The sequence below is a fragment of the Ornithorhynchus anatinus genome, chromosome 2 (genome assembly GCF_004115215.2).
Source record: "Ornithorhynchus anatinus isolate Pmale09 chromosome 2, mOrnAna1.pri.v4, whole genome shotgun sequence".
NCBI lineage: Eukaryota > Metazoa > Chordata > Mammalia > Monotremata > Ornithorhynchidae > Ornithorhynchus > Ornithorhynchus anatinus.
Genome location: NC_041729.1, coordinates 55,814,421 through 55,842,365, shown reverse-complemented (window position 1 = coordinate 55,842,365; position 27,945 = coordinate 55,814,421). Strand labels below are relative to the sequence as shown.

At 53.2% G+C, this 27,945-nt stretch overlaps 2 protein-coding genes across 8 annotated transcripts in view; one reads left to right on the top strand and one right to left on the bottom strand.

Moving 5' to 3' along the window:
• TXNDC11 (thioredoxin domain containing 11) overlaps positions 1 to 775 on the top strand; it is a 66,803-nt gene extending 66,028 nt beyond the window's left edge. For all 7 annotated transcript variants that reach the window (XM_029057805.1, XM_029057804.1, XM_029057808.2 and 4 more), the window contains one exon: positions 18 to 775. In XM_029057805.1, the coding sequence (XP_028913638.1) occupies positions 18 to 660 (643 nt within the window). In that variant the 3' untranslated portion in view covers positions 661 to 775. The remainder of the gene's footprint in view (positions 1 to 17) is intronic.
• Positions 704 to 23,879, bottom strand: SNN (stannin). The gene is made up of 2 exons (XM_029057817.2): positions 23,824 to 23,879; positions 704 to 3,435 (listed from the first exon to the last, which is right to left on the bottom strand). The coding sequence occupies exon 2, from the start codon at positions 3,338 to 3,340 to the stop codon at positions 3,077 to 3,079; it is 264 nt and encodes an 87-aa protein (XP_028913650.1). The 5' UTR covers positions 3,341 to 3,435; positions 23,824 to 23,879; the 3' UTR covers positions 704 to 3,076.
• Between the last annotated feature and the right edge of the window lie 4,066 nt (positions 23,880 to 27,945).

Here is a 27,945-nt window from a genome sequence, read left to right as displayed (position 1 = left end):
ATATTCATGTTTTCCAGGAAGGACCGAAGCGTGAAGTTTCCTGAGGATCTTCCCATCACGCTTCCTAATCTCCTGCAGTTCATTTTACGTTATGCCGACCCCCCCTCTGCTGCAGCTAGTCCAGCAGACTCCTGTACCAAAGAATGTCTTCAGAACGAGGCAGTATTACAGCAGAAACACAGATCCCACCTGGAGAAAGAGATCCAGAAGTTAAGAGCGGAAATCAGCGCTCTACACCAAGCTCAGGATCGAGTGGAGTCTCAGCTCTCGGAGGCCAGGAGAGATGGACACCGATTAGAGAAGCAGAAGCAGACGCTGGAGAAGCAGCACGGCACCCTTCAGCTCCACAGCGAACAGTTACAGACCTTGTATGATCAGAAAACCAGAGAGCTCGAGGAGATGGCAGGGAAGCTTCAAGAACTAGCAGATGCGTCCGAAAATCTTTTAACCGAAAACGCGTTGCTTAAAATCCTGGTAGCCACCATGGAAGGAAAACTAGAAAATAAAGATGAAGCTGAGAAATCCACTTCCCTGGAGGATACCCTTTCTTCCGAAGAAGTCGGACCAAGCCGAGACGACGCGCCCAACGACAGAACGCCCGTAACTCACGTTAGTTCCTTAATGACTTCGGAAGAGACCAGTGAAAATAGGACAGATTGATTGTTGAAGTTACTTGCCGAAATCAGACGCGACCCAGTTGTGGAGTGGGAGGATATTTATGCAAATTTTATTGAAATTAATTGTAAATAAAGACTTTTCTCAATGGTCTAGAAAATCAAAGTTGAATTTATCCAACTTAAAAGCGGTGAAAAACTACTTCCACTTATTGCACAAATGTCATAGCTTTGAAACAGAACAGTAGTACAGTCCCCTCAGTACCAGACTCTGAAAGACTAGTCCGTGTTCAAGTGGCTTGGTGGCAAAAGTTTCTCTTTACTTCCTCGCCGCTCATTTCCAGGTAATGCCAAGAGTAATGGGCTAATAACGACCACCCCCCACGTCATTTCTGTGAACATTTTTTTTTTTTTTTTTCCAACAGCTTATACTTCCAGGATCGTTCAGTAACTCAGTTCAGGGCCTTCAAAAATCTCTTCCGGGGCTGAGGCGGATGAGTGAGTGCTTTCAGGCATGGTGGCTACAAACCAGTGCGCAGGTGCACCTGTTTGGCTACCAAGCGCCACCCTCCACCAAAAGTGAATCATGCTTTTCGCTTCTCTGTGGGTCTGTCACACTAGCAAAATGAATCGTAAATGTTGGGAATTTTGACACCCACTGAAGTCTGTTCAAAACCCTTCATCACTGTTAAAGAACTGTTAGAGAATAGGGAATATAAGTGCTTAGTACAGTGCTTTGCACACAGCGCTCAATAAATACGATTGAGTGAATGCCGGTGGTGGTTGGATTTAGGATTCCTTCCTATATCCTATTCCTTTTTTTTTTTTTTTTTTTTAAAGGTTTGTTTCTCCTAAACTAAATCTGGGGTCAGCGGTGGCTTTTTTTTTTTTTATCTTTTGAGCCACTCTGTGGAAATTTCCATTAACAAGTCAACCTATTTTAATTACCGGGCTGGTTAACCTGTCCCTCCATTCGGGAACAGTGCCAACTCCTCCTGGAGATTATGTAAATTAAGTAGCTCTTACCTTAATCTCTGTGTTTTGTTTTTTTTTAAACTGCATCACCGTACGGAGCTAGGCAGCTCCTTCTGTGCTCTCAGAGCACCTAATCACCTTTGCTCAGCCATATCGAGTTTAATCCCATTAGACCCCAAGAAGTTGAGAGCGTGAACAGTAGAGGAATGTTCTATTGCTTCCTGGCTGAAGAGAGATTTCCACAAGTTACGTTCACTGAACCTACAGGATCATGAAATGCAAGGGCACGGTGAATGATTTCTAAACACACACTTTCACTGGAGGGCCTCCAGTTCTGAAAACACGAGGCCAAGGGGTGGAGAGACAAGCCGTCCCTTTCCAGACCCAAGTTGTCGACTTCACGTTGGGAAAGGTGGACTTGTTTAGACTAGACTCAAGATGGACCGACAGACTGTTTATCATCATGTTAAATAATAGCAGTTACAGCTAGTTAGCACTAAATAATGCCAGTTTTAAGGGGGAGGGGAGACATCTCTGTGCTTCTAACATGCTTAAAAACAATGGGAAGAAACTGCTCTGCTGCTCTACGTTTCCCTGGCAGCCTTCTGGACTCTCCCTGTGTAAAATACACATCCTTCACTGGCTCCCGGATGGTTAAGAAAGCAGCTTCCTTGCAATAATTTATACGGTTAACACACGAACGATATTAACATTAACAGCCTAAACGCCACCCAAACGGAAAAAGAGGTACATCTCTCCTTTCTCGGCCTATTGCTTCCCGCGATACGAGCCGTCAGAGCAGCACGCGTCCCCTTTGGTGGGCACGTCCTGCAACAAGTCACCGCGGCATTTCAGACCTGCGACATCTTCCTTTACGTATCTACACGCACGCACGCAACACACACACACACGCACGCGCACACACACACGAGGTCGAAAACGAGTCGAACGGCAAAGTCTGGCTCTCCGTGTCTAGAATCCTTCCAACCCCCCGTCACGTGGCTCAGTCTTAAATAGGTTCAGCACAGTCAACGTCAGACCGGGCTCCATAATGCTGCATGACAAAAGCGAGCGCTTCACGCTTCGGGCGGCCTATTTACAGTTCACAGTTTTGTGTTAGCTAGTTCACATTACAGTAATAGCTCCATCTACAACAGAGGCTCAGCTAAACATTCAAGTAACAAAAAACGCTATGAATCCTTTCACGTCGGTCGGGCCCGGTCCGTCCGCTGCCGGCAACGGACGGTCAACCGAGAGGGTGAGGCGTCTCTCCATGCCGAGGAGTGACGGTTTAGGAGTGACGGCGGACAGTCTCAGTGCATGCAGTGACATAACCCGACGAGAGCTCGGCGTGCCATCCGAGCGCCGCCTTTCTCTCCTTTTAAGGGCGCGGCCCATCGGGATCCGTTTTCTTCAGTTCACGTCCTGCCCGCCGGACGCCGGGGACGTGCGTGCGGTGGGCGGGCCCGGGATAGCGGTTAACCGGCTTAGCTGTGGACTTCGGCGCCATTCGGAGTCAGCTTGGCTTTCCTCTCCACGCAAGGTCCTTTGGCAGAATACTGCACCAAGAGGAAGGGTTCTTTGGTTTCGCCATCTCCCACGATGCTCTCTTCGTCTTCCGACTGGCTGATGTGCTGTAGGCGCAGGTAACACCAGCAGCCCAGGATCAAGGCCCCCAGAGCCGCGATGGCAATGAGAATGACAATAACGGTAACCACTCCGGTGGTGGGGCTGTGGTCCATAATAGACATGGTCAGTCCTTCGGGTCAGCTCCGGTCAGGACGACTTTGTCTTCTTCCCGTTTCTGGCCTCAGTGCTGGCGGGCAGGCGGCTGCATCCGCGAGTCCTGAAACAAAGAAGCCGGACGTCAGTAAGCGGCCCTGCGTTCGCCCCCTTCCACCTTTACGTCCGCCCGTTCCCGAGAGTAGTCTTAGGACAGCCCTTTACTTAGCAGCCTGGGGTAAGGACAGTGAGGGTTTGGTGTTGTGAGCCTTTCTAGCCTTTAAACTTTTCAGTCACTTCCAAAGTTTCTCCACCTCGATATGGCGAGGATATTCCCAGATGTTGGGCGGATATACGGATATAATACACACAGATTGGCTCTCCAAGTGGCTTTTGTATTAAACCAGAAGATACTTGATTATGGGCCAGGATGGGGTGTGGGGGACGAGTCCAGGCTGTTTTGTGTTTTTTGTGAACCTGATTGGAAAATCGTCTTTGTGGGCCGGGTCCTAGAGTAGGGTTAGATGGGCTTTGAGTCTCGTTCTCTGATTTAACGCAGATTGGAGGCTAATAATCCTGTCGGTATTTGTCAGGCGCTTACTACGTGCAGAGCGCTGTTCTAAAGCGCTGGGGTAGGTACAGGGTGATCAGGTTGTCCCATGTGAGACTTCCAGTTGATCCCCATTTTACAGATGAGGGAACTGAGGCACAGAGAAGTGAAGTGACTTGCCCACAGTCACACAGCTGACAAGGCTAACCAATCTCTTGGAACCGGTAGCCCTTCACCGGGCTGCGCCAGAAGCAATGTCAACTGTTGGTTGTAGGAGTAACTACGTGACGCCTCAGGGAGAAACGGGAAGGGAAACCGGATGACATTTTTAATGCTCACCTGCAAAGCCAATTTAGCATCTGGATTTGGGTTGGCTTGTATCCTCTTGGATACCATTTAATGCCAAAAACCTGAGGGTTTTTTGAATTCCTGATCCGGCTTGTTTATGTATCATGGCTTCCTCTTCTTCCCCATCTCTCCTCTGAACACGTTAGTGGATCCCAAGTGATTTTTAAAACAGTCCTCGGCACATAGTAAGCGCTTAACGCATACAATCGTTATGACTACTCAATCATTCCATTGACGGATTGATTATTTCTGCAACTTGTTGAATTTACAGGATTTAGCTTTGTCTATATTGGATTCTCGCTCATCACCTCAACTCTGCTTTGTTCCCGGCACTCTGATGGGAGGGTTTGATCCTTGGGATCCTGAGATTTCTAGAGATCTGGGTTATCAGCGGATGCCTCACTTCTAATCTGGCGAGAAGACCAGGCCTGGCCTTTGTCTCCTCTGACCTCCTTTCCCCACCTCCTAGGATTTAGAAGGCCTAATTTTAGCACTGAGACTCTCGGAGAAGTGTCATATAAATATAGCCCGCTTTTATAACCGGTAAAAATAGCCTCCAGCTTATTATTCAGTGTCCATAATAACCGCAAGGAAAAGAGTCAGTTTAAACTCACGCTGGACAAGTAGATAAGTCTCACACAAGATTCAGATGCTTGAAGACGATGATCAACAAGAGACAGGAGAGCGGCTACAGCGGAAGGAAGGGACTTAAACACAGTAATTTGCTCACCCTCAGAGTTGTTGGAAAATAAGAATGGGTTTTCCAGAGAGACTGTGGATTCTCCTTCCCCAGCAGACTTTTTAAACAGAGTAAATGTCTGGGTGGGGTGGCTGTAATTCAGTCCTGCCTGGCAGCGGTAAGGATGGCTAAGTTCCCGTTTGAATCGAGTCTCCAAGACTGTTCTCCAGCAGAGCAGTGGGGTCCCGGGAAAGTGGAGTTCAGTGGATTAGCGCTGCGTTAAGTGACAGTGTGCTCTATTTTAATTGGACGTGTTTCCGGGGATGGGACAAACCAAACAAAAACAAAATCCAATAGGAGAGAGTAAGAACACAAGAAGCAGTGTGGCTTAGCGGCCCGAGCGGCGGTCTGGTAGTCAGGATGATTTGGGCTCCAATCCCAGCTCTGCCACTTGTGTGCTGTGTGACCTCGGGCAAGTCACTTTGCTTCTCTGAGCCTCAGGTTACTCAACTGTAAAATGGGGATTAAGACTGTGAGTCCCATGTGGACACAGGCTATGTCCAACCTAATTAACTTTTATCTACGCCAGCACTTAGTAGAGTGGCAAACAGTAAGGTCCTAATAAAATACCATAAAAAAGGGAATTCGTGGACTTAGGCCCGATGCAGTAATGGATGCCCAATGAGTGCTTCTCCGAGTATTAAAAGTATGTGAATTCATTTTTATTTAGGAAATGACAAAGTAACCGCTACGCTGAAGGAAGCTGAATCGTTCACAGGGGCAACGGTCCCAAGCTTGCATGGACAGTTCTCTTGGGTGGATCCGTCTTCCTCCACCATCCCACAGCTGCTCTAATTCTTTGTGAAACTGAAGGTTGGTCTGGCTCTGAAATCCTTTTTAGAAAATCTTGGTAAGAGAGGGAACGATGGCGGTGATTTCGGTCTGCTGTTCCACTCTAGCTCGGGGCTTCCTTTGTGTTTGGAATCCCATCCTGCTAGTCCTCTCCGGTCACGCCATCCATCCTGACCTTATGAAGCCAGACGGCCTGCTTTTAAGGCTGAACTGTTCGGTGAGCCCCCCAGACAGGAGCTCTTGAATAGGGTACATAGGAGTTGGGCAGATCGATAACAAATGTGACCACTCCATGTCTTTAAAGGGGGAGGAGGATGAGCCTTTCCACAAATCTCTGTCCATGAACACACTCTTTTTCTTTTTTTTTTTTTTTTATAGTATTTCAGTTTTTACTACAGGCCAGCACTGGGGTGGATATAAGACAATCAGGTTGGACACAGTCCCTGTCCCACAGAAGGCTCACGGTCCTAAACCGTATTTTACAGATGAGGTAACTGAGGCACAGAGAAGTTACGTGACTTCCCCAAGGTGTCACAGCACACGAGTGGCAGAGCCGGAATTCGAAACCAGGTCCTCTGTTTCTCAGGCCTGTGCTCTTTCCACTAGGCCACACTGCTTCCAGCATGAAATGAAAACGAACCTTGTGTCCAGACCAGCAATCCCCATTCTGAAAGCCTCCCGAGGAGGACACAATTCCCGCGTCCTAGTCAGCACTGCGTCACTGTGTATTATTTTAACGGTAGTGCAATGCAGAGATTTGGGTTCTGACTGGCGACCTTTTTAGAGATATACACAGAGAGACTTTTAGAGGTCAGAAGGGTAAACCAATGTCCAGATTTCCTCCTCAGAACAGGGACTAGGCTTTGGGCTCAGATTTTACTGCCAGACTCCCCCTCCCTACCAGGGTCTTACCCTCTGGTTATTGACTCCCAGCGTCCTCACCAGTTGTTTCAGATGTTTAACTCACTCCCCGATCTCTTGCCCCTAATGTTTTAGTCGCCATCTTTTACGGAGAAAATTGAAACCATCAGGCATGATGTCCCTAAAATCCTCCCTGCTCCTCTTCAGTCTCTCCCTCCTCCTGTCCCCCCTTCAAGTCTCCCATCTTTCCCGGCAGCATAAAGGGAGGTCTTCTGCCTTCTCTCAAAATCCACACCATCCACTTGCATCTCTGACCCCATCCCTTCACACCTTATCATAGCACTTGCCCCCTCCCAGACCGCCATCTGCAACTGTTCACCCTCCAGTGGCTTTTTCCCCTAATAACTTCAAACACATTCATGTTTCCCCTATCCTAAAAACCCCCTCCCTTGACCACACAGCTCCCTCAAGTTACTGCCCCATCTCCCTCCTACCATTCCTCTCCAAACTCCTTACGCGAGCTGTCTATACCTACTGTCTCTAGTTCCTCAACAATTCTCTCCTTGACCTCCTTCGATCTGGCTTCCGTCCCCTTACCTCCACAGAAATAGCCCTCTCAAAGGTCACCAAAGACCTCCTTCCTGCCAAAGCCAACAGCCTCTGCTCCGTCCGACTCCTCCTCGACCTCTCGGCTGCCTTCGACACTGTCGACCGCCCCGTCCTCCCGGACACTGAGGTTGGCTGTCACTGTTCTCTCCAGATTCTCCTCTTCTCTCTCTGGCCACTCCTTCTCAGTCTCTTAGGTGGACTCCTCCTCTTCCTCCCATTCCCTTTCTGTGGAAGTCCCTCAAGGCTCAGTTCTGGGTTACCTTCTAGTCTCCATCTACACCCACTCCACTGTAGAACTTGTCTGCTCCCACGGTTCAACTACCATCACTATGCAGATGACTCCCAAATCTTCATCTCTAGCCTTGATGTCTCTCCTTTGCAGTCTCCATTTCTCCCTCCCTGCAGGACATCTCTACTTGATGTCCCGCCAACACCTCAAACTTAACAAACCCCGACAACCCCGGACTTCACTGTCACCGTAGACAGCATCACCATCTTCCCTGTCTCCAGAGCCTGTGACCTGGGTGTTACTCATTTCTCATTCAAACCACATACTCTCAGTGTTATCAAATCCTGTCGATTCAACCTTCATAACATTACTAAAATCTGCCCTTTCTTCTCCGTCCAGACTGCTACCCTTTAATCCAAGGAGTTACCTATCATCCTTTAATTACTGCATCGGCCTCCTTGCTGACCTCCCTGCCTCCTGTCTCTCCCCACTTCAGTCCATACTTTGCTATGCTGCTCAGATCATGTTTCTTCAATAATATTGTCCATGTTACCCCACTCCTCATGAACCTCCATCGGTTGCCTATCCACCTCTGCCTCAAACAGAAACTCCTTACCATCATCTTTAAAGCACTCAATCACCTTGCCCGCTTCCACCTCACCTCGCTACTCTCCCACTACAACCCAGTCTTCACACTTCGCTCCTCTAAGGCCAACCTACTCGCTGTACCTCGATCTCATCTGTCTCGCCTCCAACCTCTCACCCTCATCCTGCCTCCGGCCTGGAATGCCCTTCCTCTTCGTATCTGACAATTCCTCTCCCCACCTTCGAAGCCTTAGTGAAGGAACATCTCGTCCAAGAGGTTTTCCCTCACTAGCCCTCCTTTTCTCATCTCCCATTTCCTTCTGCATCACCTCTGAACTTGGATTTACACCTTTTATTCACCTGTCCCTCAGCCCCACAGCACTTACATACCTGTCTGTAATTTATTTATATTAACGTCCGTCTCCCTCTCTAGATTGTGAGGTCATTTGGGGCAGGGAGTGTCTACCAATTGTTATACTGTATTTTCCCAAGAGCTGAGTAACAGTGTTCTGGATTGATTGTGTTTTGTTTTGTTTTTTTTTAAAAAAAAACCCCACTGATATGCTAATGATCCTAACCTCACAATCTGCCTTTCAGTTCTTCTCTCTCCCCCACCCCCACTTCTACATCCCACCTCCCCCAATCGTTATTGTATTATATGCTTACTGTGTACCAAGTCCTGGGGTAGATACGGGACAAACAGATCCAGGCCCAGATCCTGCCCCACAAGAGGCAAAGCACACTTACGGTATCTCCATTTTATATATGAAAAAATGGAGGCTCAGCTAGGTTAAGGGATTTGCCCACGGTCAGAGAAGATTAGAAACAGCGCTGGAATTCAAACCCAGCTCTCCTGACTCCCAGAACCATGCTCCTTCTACTAGGTCATGTCACCTCCTGACGGCAACCAAGGAGGAACCCAGAGAAAAGGCTGGAGAACCGGTCACTCCGGGACCTTTGAAGACCTTTGGGGTTTCACTCAGCCCTCCAGCACCACGCCATCCACCTCATTAGGAACCCCACCCACATCCCACTGGGCTCCGGATTTCCCAGGGAAGCGTGTTGCCCGACAGACTAGTCTGTCTGGACAGGCCTAGGAGGGGTTTGTCCAACCAACCCTGAAACAGGGGAATCGGGGCTCTTGGTTCCGGCTTAAGGGGAGCCGAGCGGACTGCCGTTCGGTGGTGGGTGAAGAGGGGACGGTAGAGGTGGGCAAGCTCCAGCCAGACCACCTTAAAGAACTTGATACAACGCTCTGCACACCCACAAGCCTTCCATCAAAATCACTGATCGAAGCACTTGCCAACTCTTTAATTATCTTTTGTCCACCCTCTCCCATTCACCCCTATACCTCTCAGTTTGGTGTTCTCAGCAGTATAGCATAGTCTCCAGCTTTTTGTGTGGCCTAGTGGAAAGAGCCCGGGCCTGGGAGTCAGAGGACCTGGGTTTTAATCCTGGCTCTGCCGCTTACGAGCAGTATGACCTCGGGTAGTCACTTCACTGTGCCTCAGTTCCCTCTTCTGCAGAATGGAGATTCAATACCTGTTCTCCTTCCTACTGAGACCGACAGCCCCACGAGGGACCTGATTATCTTCTATCTACCCCAGTGCTGAGAGCAGCGTTTGGCACATGCTCCAGTCAGTCATCGTGGAAACCGGCGGGCCGCTGCCTTGCAGGTACGAATGACTGACGTGAGTTTTTCGTCTCTGGACTTGAGGCCTGTCGCTAGCTGGGTAAGAGACCACATTTCCACATCTCTGTTAAGGGTATAACCCAACCGCTCACTTCCTCAGAGGCAATAAACACAAATCGCCTTGGAATGGGAAAGGAGAAAGTCCAGCTTCGGGCCAAAACCGACAGGAAGTTGAGTGTTCCCTGGGAAGTTAAAAAACAATGGAAAGGACCGCTCAGGACCCAAGGTAGTTTGCCAGAACTAACTCCACTTGAACTGCTGTCTCGTGCGTCATGGAGCAGGCCATCATAAGGAGATGCTGGGGCCACTTGTGAACCGGGAGGGCCGAAGAGGGGAAGGAGAGGGAATGGGGGCAGGGAGGATGGGGAGAAACACTAGCTAGCCCCAACAGACTAGAAAAACCAGCTTGCCTACTGTTACGAGGAATGCAATTTTAAGATTTAGTTGAAGCAGCTGGGCCGAGGGTTTTAGACACGTGAACGGCCTCGGGGGTAACTTCAGAGTGGGTTCCTCTCCCACCATTTCCCCGGTCGCCTCGTTGCATGAAGGAGCTGAAGCATTTTGAAAAAAGCAGCTACTTCGGCGGTTGTTGTTGCACACGGCTACCGGTTCCAACACCCTCCGTCTCCAATGCTTCGCTGGGCTGACAAACAGCTCTGTGACAGGAAATGGGGGCGGGGGGGGGGGTGGGGAGTGCAGCCTGGGAGTGCAGCCTTTCACACTAAGTTATGCAAAGGTTACATGTCATCTTACAAGCCTGAGCGGGTTCAGGCTTTAGCATCTTCCTCCAAAACAGAGATTTTGGGCACCAAGAACAGCGTGGGGTTCCTCTGGGGTTTTTTGCTGGGGGGGGGGGGGAGACTTTAAAACTTCCTCTCTCTCAAATGGTTCTCACCTACTTTCCTGCCTGCGCACCTGTGCCCGCTTCTATGTCAACCACCTTAACGTGGAAAATCCTACAGGGTCGACATCACATTCACCAAATGCGTTTCTGTGGGCTGCGAGGGGCCCCGGCAGTACTCGGAGCTTAATGGATGCTTAGTCAGTCGTGATTGATGATGATGATGATGATAAGCTGTTGCTAAGAGCGTCTCCAGTTTAACAGTAGCTCAGCAGTGTTAAATGGCAAAAGGCTTTTAGAAGAGGCATCCTGAAAACATGCACATACGCGTGCAGTAAAACCAGTCAAGAAAATGCAGCTGTCGGTTTTCCTACCAGAACAGGTTCAGAAAATCATTGGCATTTGTAGCACTGCGGAAGAGTAGGGTGATTGGGTAGGAGAGAGGGAGAAGGGTCAGTAGAGGGCTTTTTTTTTTTTACGGCATTTGCTAAGTGCTTACTATGCGCCAGGCACTGTACTAAACCCTGGGGTAGATACGAGATAATCATGTCCCACCCGGGGCTCACAGTCTTAATCCCTATCTTACAGGCGAGGGAACTGGAGGCATAAAGAAGAGATGCGACTTGCCCAAGGTCACACAGCAGACAAGTGGTGGAGCCGGGATTCAAATCCAGGTCCTTCTGGTTCCTAGGCCCCGCTGCTTCCCGGAGGTTCTGGGGGGGGCGGCGGTTTATCCGTACGGGTAGAACTGGTTACATGGTGTGCGAAGGCCCTTATCTTCGAGCAGTACTGAAAGATTTCTAACCGGAACATCTCCTGCAGCGGTGACAGCAATCCCTCCCCCTCCCCCGGCCCTCCACGGGCGGCTTTCAGGGGGAAGGGGAAGAGAGAGGGCGACCGTGGAGATGATGACCGTGGAGTGAAGGCCGCTGGGCACTGAAGCAGAGAGGCTGGCTAGACAGAGCACAGGGCTGGGAGTCAGGAGACCTGGGTCTTTATCCCGGCTCCGCCACTTGCCTGCTCAGTAACCTTGGACACTATTTATTAATGTTAACGTCTCTCTCCCCCTCTAGGTTCTAAGGTCGTTGTAGGGAGGGAACCCGTCTACTACCCCTGTTGTACTATACTCTCCCGAGGGCTTAGGACAGTGCTCCGCACACAAAGTGTTCAAATACTATCGATTACGTTGAAGACGCCACTTCTCTGGGCCTCAGCTTTCTCATCTGCAACTGGACTGTATGCCTGTTTTCCCTTCTCCGTAGACTGTGAGCCCATACGGGACAGGGACTAAATCTGACCTGACCTAGGCTGTGCATCCCGACGCTTAGCACAGCCCTTGGGACAGAAACACTTAGCGATTTCCACAATAACGCTGTGATTACTTATGTATAATCATAGTTACTATTATTGCAGAGAAGCAGCGTGGCTCAGTGGAAAGGGCCCGGGTCACGGGTTCGAATCCCAACTCCGCCCCTTGTCAGCTGTGTGACTGTGGGCAAGTCACTTCACTTCTCGGTGCCTCAGTTCCCTCATCTGTAAAGTGGGGATGAAGACTGTGAGCCTCCCGTGGGACAACCTCATTCCCCTGTATCTACCCCAGCGCTTAGAACAGTGCTCTGCACGTAGTAAGCGCTTAACAAATGCCAACATTATTATTACTTTGCCATTCATTCAGTCCATTCAACTGTATTTCGTGAGTGCTTACTGAGCACAGAGCAGCGTACTAAGGCGCTTGGGAGAGTAAACAGACCCATTCCCTGCCCCCAGTGAGTTTAAAGTCTAGAGGGGGAGACAGACATCAATATAAATAAATGAATTACAGATATATATCTAAGTGCCGTGGGGCCGGGAGCGGGGATGAGTGAAGGGCCTAAAGGATAAAAGCACGGGCCTGGGAGCCAGAGGACCCGGGTTCTAATCATACAGCTTGTCTGCTGTATGATCTCGGGCAAGTCATTTGACTTCCCTGTGCCTCAGTTTCCTCAACTGCACAATGGGGATTTAAAACCTGTTCTCCCTCCTACCTCAAGTTTGAGCCCCACGTGGGACAGAGACGGTAACCGGCCTGATGAACGTGTATCTACCCCAGCGCTTAGAACAGTGCTCGACACCAAGTAAGGGCTTAAATGCCACTAAAAAAATGATCATTATTACAAAGTTTGGGCTCCACGCAGTCTCCTTGACCTCTTCCAGCTCGTTCTGCTCGTGTAACCAGGGGGAAGGAGGGGGGCATGGGTGCAGCGGTCACGGCGGGGCACCTCTGCCCCCCCGGGAAAGAGGCGGTCCGGCATTCTTTCTCATCTCCGAGCCAGTTCCGGCTTGCGCCCTGAACTGCCTCCAGACTTTCCATACCATTCAGAGGCCATTAGCTGTCACTCATCTGCTGGAGTTCTTGGAGGGGGTCAAATCAGCATGTGGACAGAGGGAAAACGAGTAGACCAAACGTTAAGACTTTTTAATGAGCCTTGGACCATTTTCTGTACCGAAGGATTTGAAAAAATATATATAAATACCACACCTCCCAAGTAACCAGGGGCCTGGAGGGAGAATGTTCTCGGAAAATTAGCTAGGGCGGGAAACAAGAGTAAGCATCACTGGCCATTTTTCAGGACGGTGAAGTGTATAAGCATTGGGGGCCCCCAGAGATAGATGCTATGGACCGCTTTTGTTTAACAGCTTTATGAATGTTATAGAACAGGGAGTGTGCAGCGAGAGCCCCAGGCTTGCAGATGAACCTAACCTCTTCCAGATGGTGAAATGTCATGCAGAAGGGGATAGACAGCAGGGAGATCTCAAAGCTAGAACAGTCAGTCCATTGTATTTATTGAGCACTTAACTCCAGGCAGAGCACTGTACTTGGGAGAGTACGATATAACAACGGACACAGTCCCCGCCCACGGCGAGCTTACAGTGTCCCGAAAGGTGCGGGTGGACTTCAGTATGAGCAAGGGCAAAGTCCTCTCTCATTCAACACACACATTCAATCGGTCACCAAATCCCGTCAGTCCCGCCTTCACAACATCGTTAAAATCCAGCCTCTCCTCTCCATCCAATCCGCTACCATTTTAGTACAATCACTCACCCTATCCCGCCTAGATGATGCCGCCTTGCTGCCCTCCCAACCTCCTGCCTCTCCCTACTCCAGTCCATACTTCACTCTGCTGCCCGGATTATCTTTCTACGGAAACGCCCTGAGCATGTCACCCCCCTCCTCAGAAAATCTCCAGTAGTTGCCCAACAACCATCGTATTGAGCAGAAACTCCTCACTCTTGGCTTCAAAGCTCTCCGTCGTCACCTCGCCCCCTCCTACCTCACCTCTCTTCTCTGCTTCTACATCCCAGCCCGCACCCTTCGCTCCTCTGGTGCTACCCTTCTCACTGGGCCTCCATCTCGCCTGTCTCGCCACCGACCCCCTGGCCCACATCCCGCCTCTGGCCTGGAGCGCCCTCCCTCCTCAACTCCGAAAGATTTGGCAAATCCGAGTCTCCCGGCCTTCAAAGCCTTATTGAAGGCCCATCTCCTCCAAGAGGCCTTCCCAGACTAAGCCCCGCTTTTCCTCACCTCCCACCCCGTCCTGTGTCGCCGACGTGTTCCCTTTGCTCTCTCCCACCTCCCCCTCCGCCCCACAGCACTTGGGTATATATCTAATTTCATTTATTTGTATTGATGTCTTTCTCCCCCACCTCTAGAATGTGAGCTCGTGGTGGGTGGGGAATGTCACTGTTTATTTTCGTATTGTACTTGCCCAAGCGCGTAGTACAGTGTTCTGCACACAGTAAGCACTTAATAAATACAAGTGAATGAATGAATGAATAATGCACCTATGGAAACACACACCTTAATTTGTTACTACGTGACAAATGTACTCAGAGCTCCCATTCCTGACTCAGGCGAGAAGTCCGGGAGAAGCAGCGTGGCTTAATGGAAAGAGCCCGGGTTTGGGAGTCAGAGGTCACGGGTTCTAATCCCCCCTCTGCCACTTATCAGCCGTGTGACCTTGGGCAACTCACTTCACTTCCCTGTGCCTCGGTTACCTCATCTGTAAAACTGGGATGAAGACTGTGAGCCCCACGTGGGACGACCTACCTTGCATCTACCCCAGCGCCTAGAACAGTGCTTGGCACACAGTGAGCGCTTAACAAACAGCACCGTCATTATTATGTGAGACAGGGACTGTGTCCAAACTGGTTGGCTTATGTCTACCCCAGCGCTTAGGACAGTGCCCGGCCCATAGAAAACGCTTGACAGATACCCTAAGAAAAGCCTCAGGCACTGATCACTGTTCTTTCTGATCATCGGTCCAGTGGGACACAGCTGCCACACAGATATTTATATTAACGCCTGTTTACTTGTTTTGATGTGTTTATATCTATAGTTCTATTTATTTATATCGATGCTACTGATGCCTGTTCACTTGTTTTGATTTCTGTCTACCCCCTTCTAGACCGTGAGCCCGGTGTAGGCAGGGATTGTCTCTCTTTGTTGCTGAACTGTACTTTCCAAGCGCTTCGTACAGTGCTCTGCACACAGTTAAGAGCTCAATAAGTACGACTGAATGAATGGATGCATCCATCGAACGGTGGGTATTACCAGGAAGGGGTTAGAAAACAAAAGGTCCAGTTTGGCCTCCCCATAAAAATAATACCGATCGTGGTATTTGCTAAGCGCTCACTGGGTGCCAAGAACTGTACTAAGTGCTGGGGTAGGTCGCCCTTGGGGCTCATAGTTTAAGCAGGAAGAACAGGTACTGAATCCCCATTCTGCGGATGAGGGAACTGAAGCCCGCAGAAGTGAACTGCCCCAAGGTCACCCGGCAGACAAGCGGCAGAACCGCGATGAGAACCCAGGTCCTCCGACTCCCAGGCCCGTACTCTTTCCGCTGGGCCACACTGCCTCTCCTGGAATACCGGCGGCAGTTCGGGTCATTACATATTAGAAAGGATCTAAAAGAGCTGAAAAAAACTACTAGGCAGAGAAACCTCACCCGGACGACGAGGGAGATGGAGAAACCTCAGCATGACGGTAAGATGCGATTCTTCAGATGGGAAAGGCAGACAGGGACCATGATTTATGATTACAAAATCACGCAGGGTGTGGCGAACACCATCGTTTTTTGGGGTTTGCCTTTTTTTTTTTTTTTTTTTTTTTTTACCAAATCCCACAACATTAGGAGGGGGAAACAGCCGAGGCTTAAACAGGAAACCCTTCTTCATACAGCTGGGGGTGAGCATCTGAAATCTGTTACCACAGGAAATCGTTTGGCCAAAATTACCAATAAGGTCAAAAGGGGTTTGGAAAATTTTCTGAACGAGCAGTCCGTAATGCGTTCCTAGCGGGGAAGTTAGTGATTTGATGGGGCCGGCCTGAATAATTAGGACGGAGCGCCAGAAGGACAACCGTCACGTGGCTGCTCCAAACAGCCCGTTGCCACGGCTGGAGTCCGAAAACCGGGCCAGGAGGCCTCTTGGTCCGACCCAGGAATGACTACCTTTCTATTATAAACGACACCGCCGGTCCGTGATGAGGTGGGAAATGGTAGGGCGAGCCTTCTGTGAACCTGGTTTCGACCCAGGGATGGACCGGGAAATTAGAATTGGGCGCCCGGGGTGGGAGTTGGGGGGGGAGGAAGCAGGGTAGGGGGGGAAAACGCAGTGACAGGAAACAGAACTGCCTCTGCTGGAGGTTTCTAAAGTCTTAAAAACAGCAGAGAGGGAAAGGTCTGCCAGTGGGGGGCTGGGCCGTTCGCCTTGCCCGATCAAGTTCTCCTTAGCCCAATCCTGCAAGTACGTTCTTAGTCTATGGGGGTCTGAACGCCTCGCCACCCTTTTCTACACTGCTGCCAAGGAGATGGTGAAACAATCATTCCCTCGGTGTCCCAGGGACTCTTGGGTGACGGGAGAGGGGGATTTCAGAAACCCGATCCCCCCGCTTTTGGTTTCGATAAGCCCACCGCCCCTTCACGGGGTGTACATACCCGTCCTGGGCAGGACACTGCCCAGACCCGGGGGGGGGGGGGGGGCGGGGCAAGACCCCGGTTCTGGAGTCCTTGCCGGGGGCGGGGGGGGGGAACGACGCTCTTCTCTCTGCTTCCAGTCCAGAACCCACACCTCCCCGAGACCGAGTCCATTTCCAACACAGGTCCACAGACCCACACGCCCGGCGGGGAGACGAGCCTCCAGAAGCAGACGACGCTTCTGAGAAGTAGCGAAAATGACGTTTGTAGATACCGGCCAAATCAGGCTCTTCCACCTCCTGAATTTTCCTCCCCGTTGCCTTAGGATAGAAGGGGCGTATGTGACACTAGACGCAGGGTCTGAGGGACCGCAGGCGCGGGAGGGGGGATGTAGCCGGGGAAATCTGAAATTGGGAAATAACCCGAGGAGATGCGGTGGAGGGTTTGGGTTTGGGTTGAGAGGGGAATGGAAGGTGGGGCGTGGGGGAGGGGGAAGAGAGGAAGAGAGCCAATTCTACGCAGTGTTTATTTTTTGGAACTGGGTTGAGGTGGGGGAGGGGTGTGCTTCCTACCAGATGACATGGCAAGAGACTGGTATTGTTTTAAAGTGGCCCGAGCGTCTACTGGGACTAAATGCATGGACTGGAGCGTGCTAAACCTCCCTCCTCTTCCTCCTCCTCGGGCCCCCGTGTAGACAACTCAAGCTCAGCTTCACTGCAGGGACCCTGTAGGCTGTTGACACAGCTGTCGGGTCACTAAAATGAAACATTTCTGCGAGGGGGAGCGGGGGAGGGCAAAAAAAAAAAAAAAAACCCAAAAAACCCCTCATCACTGATGCTGGACAGGCTCTCTGGGGAAGTAACCCGAGTCGGGAGCTACAGCGCCAGCCCCGTCGAACTGGCTACCGTGACCGGGGATTAACGCGGCCTTCCGCGGGCTGTGGGACTGACGGGACGGGTCCACTCTCCAGGAGGTTGGAGGGACGTTCAGCTTCTGCTGCGGGGAATTCAGCACAAGAATTCAAGGAGAGGCACAGATGACTTCCGTAGAACAAGACGCTAGAAAGCCGTCGGGAGGGGCGCCCGGGACGGCCCCCCCGAACACGGTGCTGTTTCCACACCTCTTTTGGCAGGGATCCTCTAAGGATCTAGGCCTATGTAACGACCGGGGTTTTCTGCCACCACAGTTACCAACTGCTCTAGCCCCAGCCCATGCTAACACCTGCGATCCTGCAAACCTTCTCTGTTTACCTTGATTTAGCTTTGTTTCAGTATTTGCCGCATTGAATATGCCACGAAAGGCTGTGCGGGCTAGTGAGAAAGAGCACGGGGGTGGGAGCCGGAGGCCCGGGTCCTAATCCCGCCTCGACCACCGGTCCGCTGCGTCAGTCTCTCATATTTACTGGAGCTCTTACCGTGTGGCAGAGGGCTGTGCTGAGCGCTGGGGACAGTGCAATACAACAGAGTCGGTTGGACACATTCCCTGACATTTACAGTCAGGGACTGTACACTCCTTGGCGTTTACATTCTAGAGACTGCACGAGCTCGGGCAGTCATTTAACTCCTCTGGGCCAGTTTCCTCTTCTGCAAAATGGGGATAAGATACCTCCTCTCCCTATCTCAGACTGTGAGAGCTGGAAGGGTCAGGGACCGGGTTTTAGCTCGTCGTGGGCGGGGAATGTGTCTGTATATTGTATTCTACTCTCCCAAGCGCTTGACACAGAGCTCTGCCTCAATAAATATGACGGAATCTAATTTCCTTGCCTATCCAGTGATGAACATTGTGCTCGGTTCATAGTAAGCAATTAATAAGTCCCAAAACTAATAACTGCAGGGAAGTTTACCGATTCCACTCCACTATCCCGCCCTTCCCACCCTAGTTCCTCCGCGCTTTCCACTGCCCCCAGCCAGCTTCCCAAACTGGTCCGGATTAGACCGGTTGAGTCGCTTGGGTGATCTTCCCAAATCTTTCTCACTTCCCCTCCCTCCGCCATCTCCCCCTTTAGACTGTAAGCTCGTTGTGGCCAGGGACTGTGTCTGTTATACTGTTGCGGTGTACTCTTCCCAAACACTTAGCACAGTGCTCTGCACACACAGTCAGCGCTCACTAAATACGGCTGCTTGATCGGAGAAGCAGCGTGGCTCAGTGGAAAGAGCACGGGCTTTGGAGTCAGGGCTCATGAGTTCGAATCCCAGCTCTGCCACTTGTCGGCTGTGTGACCGTGGGCGAGTCACTTAACTTCTCTGTGCCTCAGTTCCCTCATCTGTAAAATGGGGCTTAAGACTGTGAGCCCCATGTGGGACAACCCGATTCCCCTATGTCTACCCCGGCGCTTAGAACAGTGCTCGGCACATAGTAAGCGCTTAACAAATACCAACATTATTATTAACATTATTAATCCACTCTAGGGCTGGAATGTAGGCCTCGCTATGATCGTTAAGATCCTTAAGACGAATAATGATATCTGTTAAGCGATTCCTACGCGCCAGGCACTGTACTAAGCGCTGAGCTCGATACGAGCAGTCCCTGTCCCACCTGGGGCACATGATCTTAATCCCTAATTGGCAGATGAGGTAATTTAGGCCCAGAGAAGTTAAGTGACTTGCCCAGGGTCACAAAGTAGGCAAGGGGTGGAGCTAGGATTAGAACCCAGGTCTCCTCTCTCTCTCCACTAGTGCTCTATCCACTAGGCAATGCTGCTTCTCTTTCAAGGCAGTGATCGTGTCTACCAAGTCTGCTGTAGTGTGTTCTTCTCAAGTGCTCAGTACAGTGCTCTGCACAGACTGAGCTTTCAATAAAAATCATCGATCGAATAGGACTCGGGAGCTCCGGAACGGTTTTCCCAGGTGTTCACGGGCTCGGTCCGGTGCCGCCTAAGGCTCAAGATCCGATGGGGGCATCACCCCTCTGGCCCCATCTCGAAGGACCTTCCGCGTATTTCCAGAGTGCTCGCCGCGTTCCGAGCGCTATACGAAGGACACTGGAGTGTACAGCAGAGTTGGTAGATAGAATCCTTTGCTCTCAGTCCTGGGCTCCCTCCCCAGTCGCTCCTTGTCATTTTCAAATGAAAAATGAAACCGCTTTACCGTCCCCAGTAGAAAGAGGAGGAGGAGTGCGTGAGAGGGAAAAAGAATGAGAGGAGATGGAGCAAGAGAGAGGAGAGAGGAGCCAGAGCAGGAGAGAGGAGAGACAGAGGAAGAGAGGAAAGGGGAAAGACAGAGCGAGAGAGGAGAAGGGAGACAGCGAGACAGGAGAGGGGAGAGACAGGGCAAGAGAGGAGAGGGGAGAGACAGGGCAAGAGAGGAGAAGGGAGACGCAGAGCAAGAGGGGAAAGGGGAGAGACAGAGAAAGAGAGGAGAGACAGAGGAAGAGAGGAAGAGGGAGAGACGGAGCAAGGGAGAAGGGAGACAGAGCAAGCCGGGAGAGAAGAGAGACAGAGCAAGAGAGGAGAAGGGAGATGCAGGGCAAGACAGGAGAGAGGAGAGACAGAGCAAGAGAGGAGAGGGGAGACACAGAGCGAGAGAGGAGAGACAGAGGAAGAGAGGAAGGGGGAGAGACAGAGCAAGGGAGAAGGGAGACAGAGCAAGACGGGAGAGAAGAGAGACAGAGCGAGAGAGGAGAAGGGAGATGCAGAGCAAGAGAGGAGAGGGGAGACAGAGCGAGAGAGGAGAAGGGAGACAGAGCGAGAGAGGAGAAGGGAGATGCAGAGCAAGAGAGGAAAGGGGAGAGAAAGAGAGGAGAGAGGAGAGACACAGAGCGAGAGAGGAGAGACAGAGGAAGAGAGGAAGGGGGAGAGACAGAGCAAGGGAGAAGGGAGACAGAGCAAGACGGGAGAGAAGAGAGACAGAGCGAGAGAGGAGAAGGGAGATGCAGGGCAAGACAGGAGAGAGGAGAGACAGAGCAAGAGAGGAGAGGGGAGACACAGAGCGAGAGAGGAGAGACAGAGGAAGAGAGGAAGGGGGAGAGACAGAGCAAGGGAGAAGGGAGACAGAGCAAGACGGGAGAGAAGAGAGACAGAGCGAGAGAGGAGAAGGGAGATGCAGAGCAAGAGAGGAGAGGGGAGACAGAGCGAGAGAGGAGAAGGGAGATGCAGAGCAAGAGAGGAAAGGGGAGAGAAAGAGAGGAGAGAGGAGAGACACAGAGCGAGAGAGGAGAGACAGAGGAAGAGAGGAAGGGGGAGAGACAGAGCAAGGGAGAAGGGAGACAGAGCAAGCCGGGAGAGAAGAGAGACAGAGCGAGAGAGGAGAAGGGAGATGCAGGGCAAGACAGGAGAGAGGAGAGACAGAGCAAGAGAGGAGAGGGGAGACACAGAGCGAGAGAGGAGAGACAGAGGAAGAGAGGAAGGGGGAGAGACAGAGCAAGGGAGAAGGGAGACAGAGCAAGACGGGAGAGAAGAGAGACAGAGCGAGAGAGGAGAAGGGAGATGCAGAGCAAGAGAGGAGAGGGGAGACAGAGTGAGAGAGGAGAAGGGAGATGCAGAGCAAGAGAGGAAAGGGGAGAGAAAGAGAGGAGAGAGGAGAGACACAGAGCGAGAGAGGAGAGACAGAGGAAGAGAGGAAGGGGGAGAGACAGAGCAAGGGAGAAGGGAGACAGAGCAAGACGGGAGAGAAGAGAGACAGAGCGAGAGAGGAGAAGGGAGACAGAGCGAGAGAGGAGAAGGGAGATGCAGAGCAAGAGAGGAAAGGGGAGAGAAAGAGAGGAGAGAGGAGAGACACAGAGCGAGAGAGGAGAGACAGAGGAAGAGAGGAAGGGGGAGAGACAGAGCAAGGGAGAAGGGAGACAGAGCAAGCCGGGAGAGAAGAGAGACAGAGCGAGAGAGGAGAAGGGAGATGCAGGGCAAGACAGGAGAGAGGAGAGACAGAGCAAGAGAGGAGAGGGGAGACACAGAGCGAGAGAGGAGAGACAGAGGAAGAGAGGAAGGGGGAGAGACAGAGCAAGGGAGAAGGGAGACAGAGCAAGACGGGAGAGAAGAGAGACAGAGCGAGAGAGGAGAAGGGAGACAGAGCGAGAGAGGAGAGGGGAGACAGAGCGAGAGAGGAGAAGGGAGACAGAGCGAGAGAGGAGAAGGGAGATGCAGAGCAAGAGAGGAAAGGGGAGAGAAAGAGAGGAGAGAGGAGAGACACAGAGCGAGAGAGGAGAGACAGAGGAAGAGAGGAAGGGGGAGAGACAGAGCAAGGGAGAAGGGAGACAGAGCAAGCCGGGAGAGAAGAGAGACAGAGCGAGAGAGGAGAAGGGAGATGCAGGGCAAGACAGGAGAGAGGAGAGACAGAGCAAGAGAGGAGAGGGGAGACACAGAGCGAGAGAGGAGAGACAGAGGAAGAGAGGAAGGGGGAGAGACAGAGCAAGGGAGAAGGGAGACAGAGCAAGACGGGAGAGAAGAGAGACAGAGCGAGAGAGGAGAAGGGAGACAGAGCGAGAGAGGAGAGGGGAGACAGAGCGAGAGAGGAGAAGGGAGACAGAGCGAGAGAGGAGAAGGGAGATGCAGAGCAAGAGAGGAAAGGGGAGAGAAAGAGAGGAGAGAGGAGAGACACAGAGCGAGAGAGGAGAGACAGAGGAAGAGAGGAAGGGGGAGAGACAGAGCAAGGGAGAAGGGAGACAGAGCAAGCCGGGAGAGAAGAGAGACAGAGCGAGAGAGGAGAAGGGAGATGCAGGGCAAGACAGGAGAGAGGAGAGACAGAGCAAGAGAGGAGAGGGGAGACACAGAGCGAGAGAGGAGAGACAGAGGAAGAGAGGAAGGGGGAGAGACAGAGCAAGGGAGAAGGGAGACAGAGCAAGACGGGAGAGAAGAGAGACAGAGCGAGAGAGGAGAAGGGAGATGCAGAGCAAGAGAGGAGAGGGGAGACAGAGTGAGAGAGGAGAAGGGAGATGCAGAGCAAGAGAGGAAAGGGGAGAGAAAGAGAGGAGAGAGGAGAGACACAGAGCGAGAGAGGAGAGACAGAGGAAGAGAGGAAGGGGGAGAGACAGAGCAAGGGAGAAGGGAGACAGAGCAAGACGGGAGAGAAGAGAGACAGAGCAAGAGAGGAGAAGGGAGACAGAGCGAGAGAGGAGAGGGGAGACAGAGCGAGAGAGGAGAAGGGAGATGCAGAGCAAGAGAGGAGAAGGGAGACAGAGCGAGAGAGGAGAGGGGAGATGCAGGGCAAGACAGGAGAGAGGAGAGACAGAGCAAGAGAGGAGAGGGGAGACAGAGCGAGAGAGGAGAAGGGAGATGCAGAGCAAGAGAGGAGAAGGGAGACAGAGCGAGAGAGGAGAAGGGAGATGCAGAGCAAGAGAGGAAAGGGGAGAGAAAGAGAGGAGAGAGGAGAGGCAGAGCAGGAGAGGAGAGGGGAGAGACAGGAAGAGAGGAAAGGGGAGAGGCACAGCAAGAGTGGAGAGAGGAGAGACAGAGCAAGACAGGAGAAGGGAGATGCAGAGCAAGAGAGGAGAAGGGAGAGAGGAGAGACAGAGCAAGAGAAGAAAGGGGAGAGAGGAGCAAGAGAGGAGAGGGGAGACAGAGAGGAGAGAGGACAAAAAGAGAGGAGAAAGAAAGGGGGGAGGGGAGAGAGAGAGAGAGAGAGAGAAGGAGGAGGGGGAAAGGGAGGAGAAAGAAGGAGAGCGAGAAAGAGAATGAGGAGGACTGTGAAAGCGAGCGAGAGAGAAAGAGCGAGCGAGAGCGCAGGAGGGGGGTGGGGAGGTGTGGGCCCCGATGGGGCAGTGCGGGGCAGTGAGCCCCCACCCCCACCCCCGCCGCCTTTGTTGCAGCGCCGGCCTCCGGCGGAGGAGGCGGGGGGGGGGGGGGCGGCAGGCAGGTGGGCCCCCCCGCCACCGTCCGCGGGACGTCCGAGGAGGGAGCAAAAAGAATGAGAGGGAGAGAGGAGACGAGGCAGAGCAAGAGAGGAAGGGGGAGAGACAGAGCAGGAGACGAGAAGGGAGACGCAGTGCAAGAGAGGAAAGGGGAGACGCAGAGCAGGAGAGGAGAAAGGGGACACAGAGCCAGAGAGGAGAGGGGAGAGACGGTCCCCCCGCCCGCATTTTTTGAAAATTGGAACCTCCCTTTGAGGTCCGTCCGTCCGTCCGTGCGGCCGGGGGGAAGAGCGGGGGCGGCGAGGATTTTATATATATATAATGTATATATATAGAGAGAGAGAGAGATGTATATGTGTGTGCGCGTGCGGGGATCCGCCGACCCCCTCCCCCCCCCCCGGCCTCCGTCCCCGCCTCCCCGCAGCGCCGCCGGGCCCGGGGCCCCCGCACGAAGAGGAGCTCCCGTGTGAACCGCCCCCGCGCCCCGCAGCGAACCGCGCCTCCCTCCCTCCCTCCCTCCCTCCGTCTCACCATGGCGGGGCCGGGAGGCTGCGGACCGACAAGCCAGTGCGGCAGCGCGCCCGCCGAGCGCCCCCTTTATAGCGGGGGAAGGGGGCTCGGGGGGGGGGACCCGGCCCGCAGCCAATGGGAGAAGGGGGGACCGGCCCGCAGCCAATGGGAGCGGAGGGGGACCGGCCCGCAGCCAATGGGAGAGGGGGGACCGGTGGGGGGGGGAGAGACCGGCCCGCGGCCAATGGGAGCGGAGGGGGACCGGCCCGCAGCCAATGGGAGAGGGGGGACCGGTGGGGGGGGAGAGAGACCGGCCCGCAGCCAATGGGAGAAGGGGGGACCGGCCCGCAGCCAATGGGAGCGGAGGGGGACCGGCCCGCAGCCAATGGGAGAGGGGGGACCGGTGGGGGGGGAGAGAGACCGGCCCGCAGCCAATGGGAGCGGAGGGGGACCGGCCCGCAGCCAATGGGAGAAGGGGGACCGGTGGGGGGGGGAGAGACCGGCCCGCGGCCAATGGGAGAAGGGGGGAACCGACCCGCAGCCAATGGGAGCGCGGGGGGCGCGGGGAGGGCGGGGCCGAGTCACGTGGGCCGAGGGTGGGGGTGCGAAGAGCGGACGAGCCCCTCCCCCTCCCCCCCCCCCCCCCCCCGCACTGCACTGCACCGCACTGCATCCCCCGGGGCAAAGGTGGGGGGCGACCCGGGGCAGCACTGCAGCCGCCGGACAGAGGCGGGAGGCCCCGGGCCCGCACCGCACCACCCGGGGGGCTCAGTGGAAAGAGCCGGGGCTGGGGAGTCGGAGGTCCTGGGTTCCGATCCCGCCACCCGCCCCTCGTCAGCTTGGGTGACTACGGGCCGGGCCCTTCCCTTCTCTGGGCCTCGGTGGGCCCGTGGGGGACGGGGACCGCGTCCGACCCGATTACCTCGTATCTACCCCGGTGCTTAGAGCGGCGCCCGGCACACGGTAAAGCATTTAACACGTACCATCATCATCATCGCTGCATCCACCTGGAGAGAGGTGTGAGGCCACAGGGCTGTACTACGTTTCCCGGAGAAAGGTATGGGGGGACCCAAGTGCGCCACTGCATCTCCTGAGAAAAGCGTGAGGCCCTGGGGCAGCACCGCGTCCCCGGGAGAAAGATGTGAGGGATCCAAGGCCGCTCTGCAGCCCCTGGAGAAACGTGTGGGGGACCCGGGGCAGTTCTGCATCCCCTGGAGAAAAGCATGAGGGATCCAGGGCAGCTCTGCATCCCCTAGAGAAACGTGTGGGGGACCCGGGGCAGTTCTGCATCCCCTGGAGAAAAGCATGAGGGACCCGGGGCAGTTCTGCATCCCCTGGAGAAAAGCATGAGGGATCCAGGGCAGCTCTGCATCCCCTGGAGAAAAGTGTGAGGCCCTGGGGTAGCACTGTATCCCCTGGAGAAAGATGTGGGGGACCCAAGGCAGTTCTGCATCCCCTGGAGAAAAGCCTGAGGGATCCAGGGCAGCTCTGCATCCCCAGGAGAAAAGTGTGAGGCCCAGGGCAGCACTGCATACCCTGGAGAAAGGTGCTGGGGCATGGATGGGGTGCAGTGGCTGCAGGATTAAGGTGGGGAAAGGTCGGGTTTACAAGCATATGAGGGAATGAATGGGAACGGGGTGGGGTGCGGGTAGACTAGAAAGATGAGCTGGGGGGGGGGGGGCACCCCGGAGCTTGTGGGTGACAGTTTGGGGCAGATCACGGGGTGCCCTGCAGCTCTCCGGGGAGCAGGTCGATCGCCCGGGCTTACTTTTTACTTGGTCTGGCCTAATTTCTTTCCCTTCCGTAGCCTGGCGTAGAGCTTTGCGTGTTCAGGAAGTACCGTTCCGGAAAGCTCCCGGCCCAATCGGATTGTTCCCCGGCTCACCCTGTCCCTGCGAGGTACACGACAGAGAGCGAAGTAGTGAAATCAGCACTCTTCGCCACTCACCCGGGCACAAATTGCTATCCTCGTTCTAGGCAAAGAGGGTGAGTGGCTGTGAGTAAGATTCAGAGAGGAAGAGAGAGAGAGAGAGGTGAAGTTGGTACCTGCTCGAAAGACGTCCTGAAGGTATTAAAATGAAGTCTTCAGAACACAGAATGAATAGAATATTTGGTATTTGTTAAGCACTCACTAGGTGCCAGGCACTGTCCTAAACGCTGGGGTAAATGCAAGGTAATCCGGTTGGACCCGATCCCTGTCCCTCATGGGGCTCCCATTCTTAATCCCCATTTTACAGATGAGGGAACTGAGGCCCAGAGACGTGAAGCGACTTGCCCCAGATCACACAACAGACAAGTGGCAGAGCCGGAATTAGAACCCAGGTCCTTCCGGCTCCCAGGCCCGGGCTCTTTCTCCTAGGCCACGCTGCCTCTCCCTTGTCCATTTGTCTCGTGAAGAGGCTTGGGCCAGTGGATGGATCAGGGACCTGGGGGAGTCCGAAGGTCACGGGCTTTGGAATCAGAGGTCATGAGTTCAAATCCCGGCTTTGTCACTTGTCAGCTGTGTGACTGTGGGCAAGTCACTTCACTTCTCTGTGCCTCAGTTACCTCATCTGTAAAATGGGGATTAAGACTGTGAGCCCCACGTGGGACAACCTGATTCCCCTGTGTCTACCCCAGCGTTTATAACAGTGCTCTGCACATAGTAAGCGCTTAACAAATACCGGCATTATTTTAGACTGTAAGCCCGTCAAACGGCAGGGGCCGTCTCTATCTGTTGCCGACTTGTTCATTCCAAGCGCTTAGTACAGTGCTCTGCACATAGAAAGCGCTCAATAAATACTATTGAATGAATGAATAATCCCGGCTCTGCCACTGATCTGCTGCGTGACCTCGGGCAAGTCGCTTCACTTCTCTGGGCCTCAGTTAACTCGTCTGCAAAATGGGGATTGAGACTGTGAGCCCCACATGGGGCGTGGACCGTGTCCAACTGGTTTAACTTGTATCTACCTCGGTGCTTAGTGTAGCGCCCGGCGCATAGTGAGCGCTTCGCAGATACCATTAAAAGAATTTTAAAAGAAGATGACCACACCAACCGAAACTTCCAATTCTCCAAGATCTCGGGGGCGAACACCTGTCTTTCAAGCCTGGCCACGGGATGGACCAGGGTCAGGAACTGGGGTAGAGGAAAGGGGAAAACGGGAGGGATTCTCCTTTGCCCTCCCTGCCCCGCTCAGTCTGAGAAGCCGGGAGGGGCTTGGGTTCGGGGGAGGCCCCGGAGCCTGTGAGGGACCAGCTGGCTTGACAGAGCTGTAAGTCCATTTTCCATTCCCGTATTCATTCATTCGATCGCATTTACTGAGCGCCTTCTCTGTGCGGAGCACTGTGCTGAGCCTTGGGAGAGTCCAACGGAACAATAGACACATTCCCTGTCTGCAACGAGTTTGCGGTCTAGAGGGGGAGCTTCCCGTTCCGGAGGCGGGGACTGGAGAGGAGATAGCATTCCACGCTGCGGGTGACAGAGAGGGCCTGATGCTGCCTGTGTTTGAGGGATAAATTTCGCTCTTCAAGCATTCTCCTAGGGATCGCTGTATGCTCACCTCCCTAGGAAAATCAGAAATTCCCTTAGCTGCGGCAGGTACGGGAAAGCTTGCCGCCAACCTCTCTCCCGGGTCCGGCCTCTGGCCTGGAGCGCCCTCCCTTCTCAAATCCAACAGACAGTGGCTTTCCCCACCTTCCAAGCCTTATTGAAGGCCCATCTCCTCCAAGAGGCCTTCCCTGACTTTGCCCTCTTTTCCTCTTCTCCCACTCCCCTCTGCATCCCATCTTGCTCCCTCTGTTTATTCTCCCCCCACCCCATTTGCTCATTTGCTTCACACTCATCTGCTGGGTGACCTTGGGCAAGGCAGCACGGCTGAGTGGATAGAGCACGGGTTTGGGAGCCGGAAGGTCAGGGGTTCTAATGCCGGCTCCGCCGCTTGTCTGCTGTGTGACCTTGGGTAAGTCACTTCACTTCCTCTGTGCCTCAGTTCCCTCATCGGTAAAATGGAGATTAAGACTGTGAGCCCCAGGTGGGGCAACTGATTACCTTGATCTACCCCAGCGCTTAGAGCAGTGCTTGGCACATAATAAGAGCTTAACAAATATCTCCCTCCCAGCTCTTTCCTTCTTTGACAAAACCTGAACGATGGCTCAATTGAGGAA

Excerpts from the sequence above, each read along its gene's own strand:
- SNN (XM_029057817.2), bottom strand. The coding sequence starts at position 3,340 with ATGTCTATTATGGACCACAGCCCCACCACCGGAGTGGTTACCGTTATT.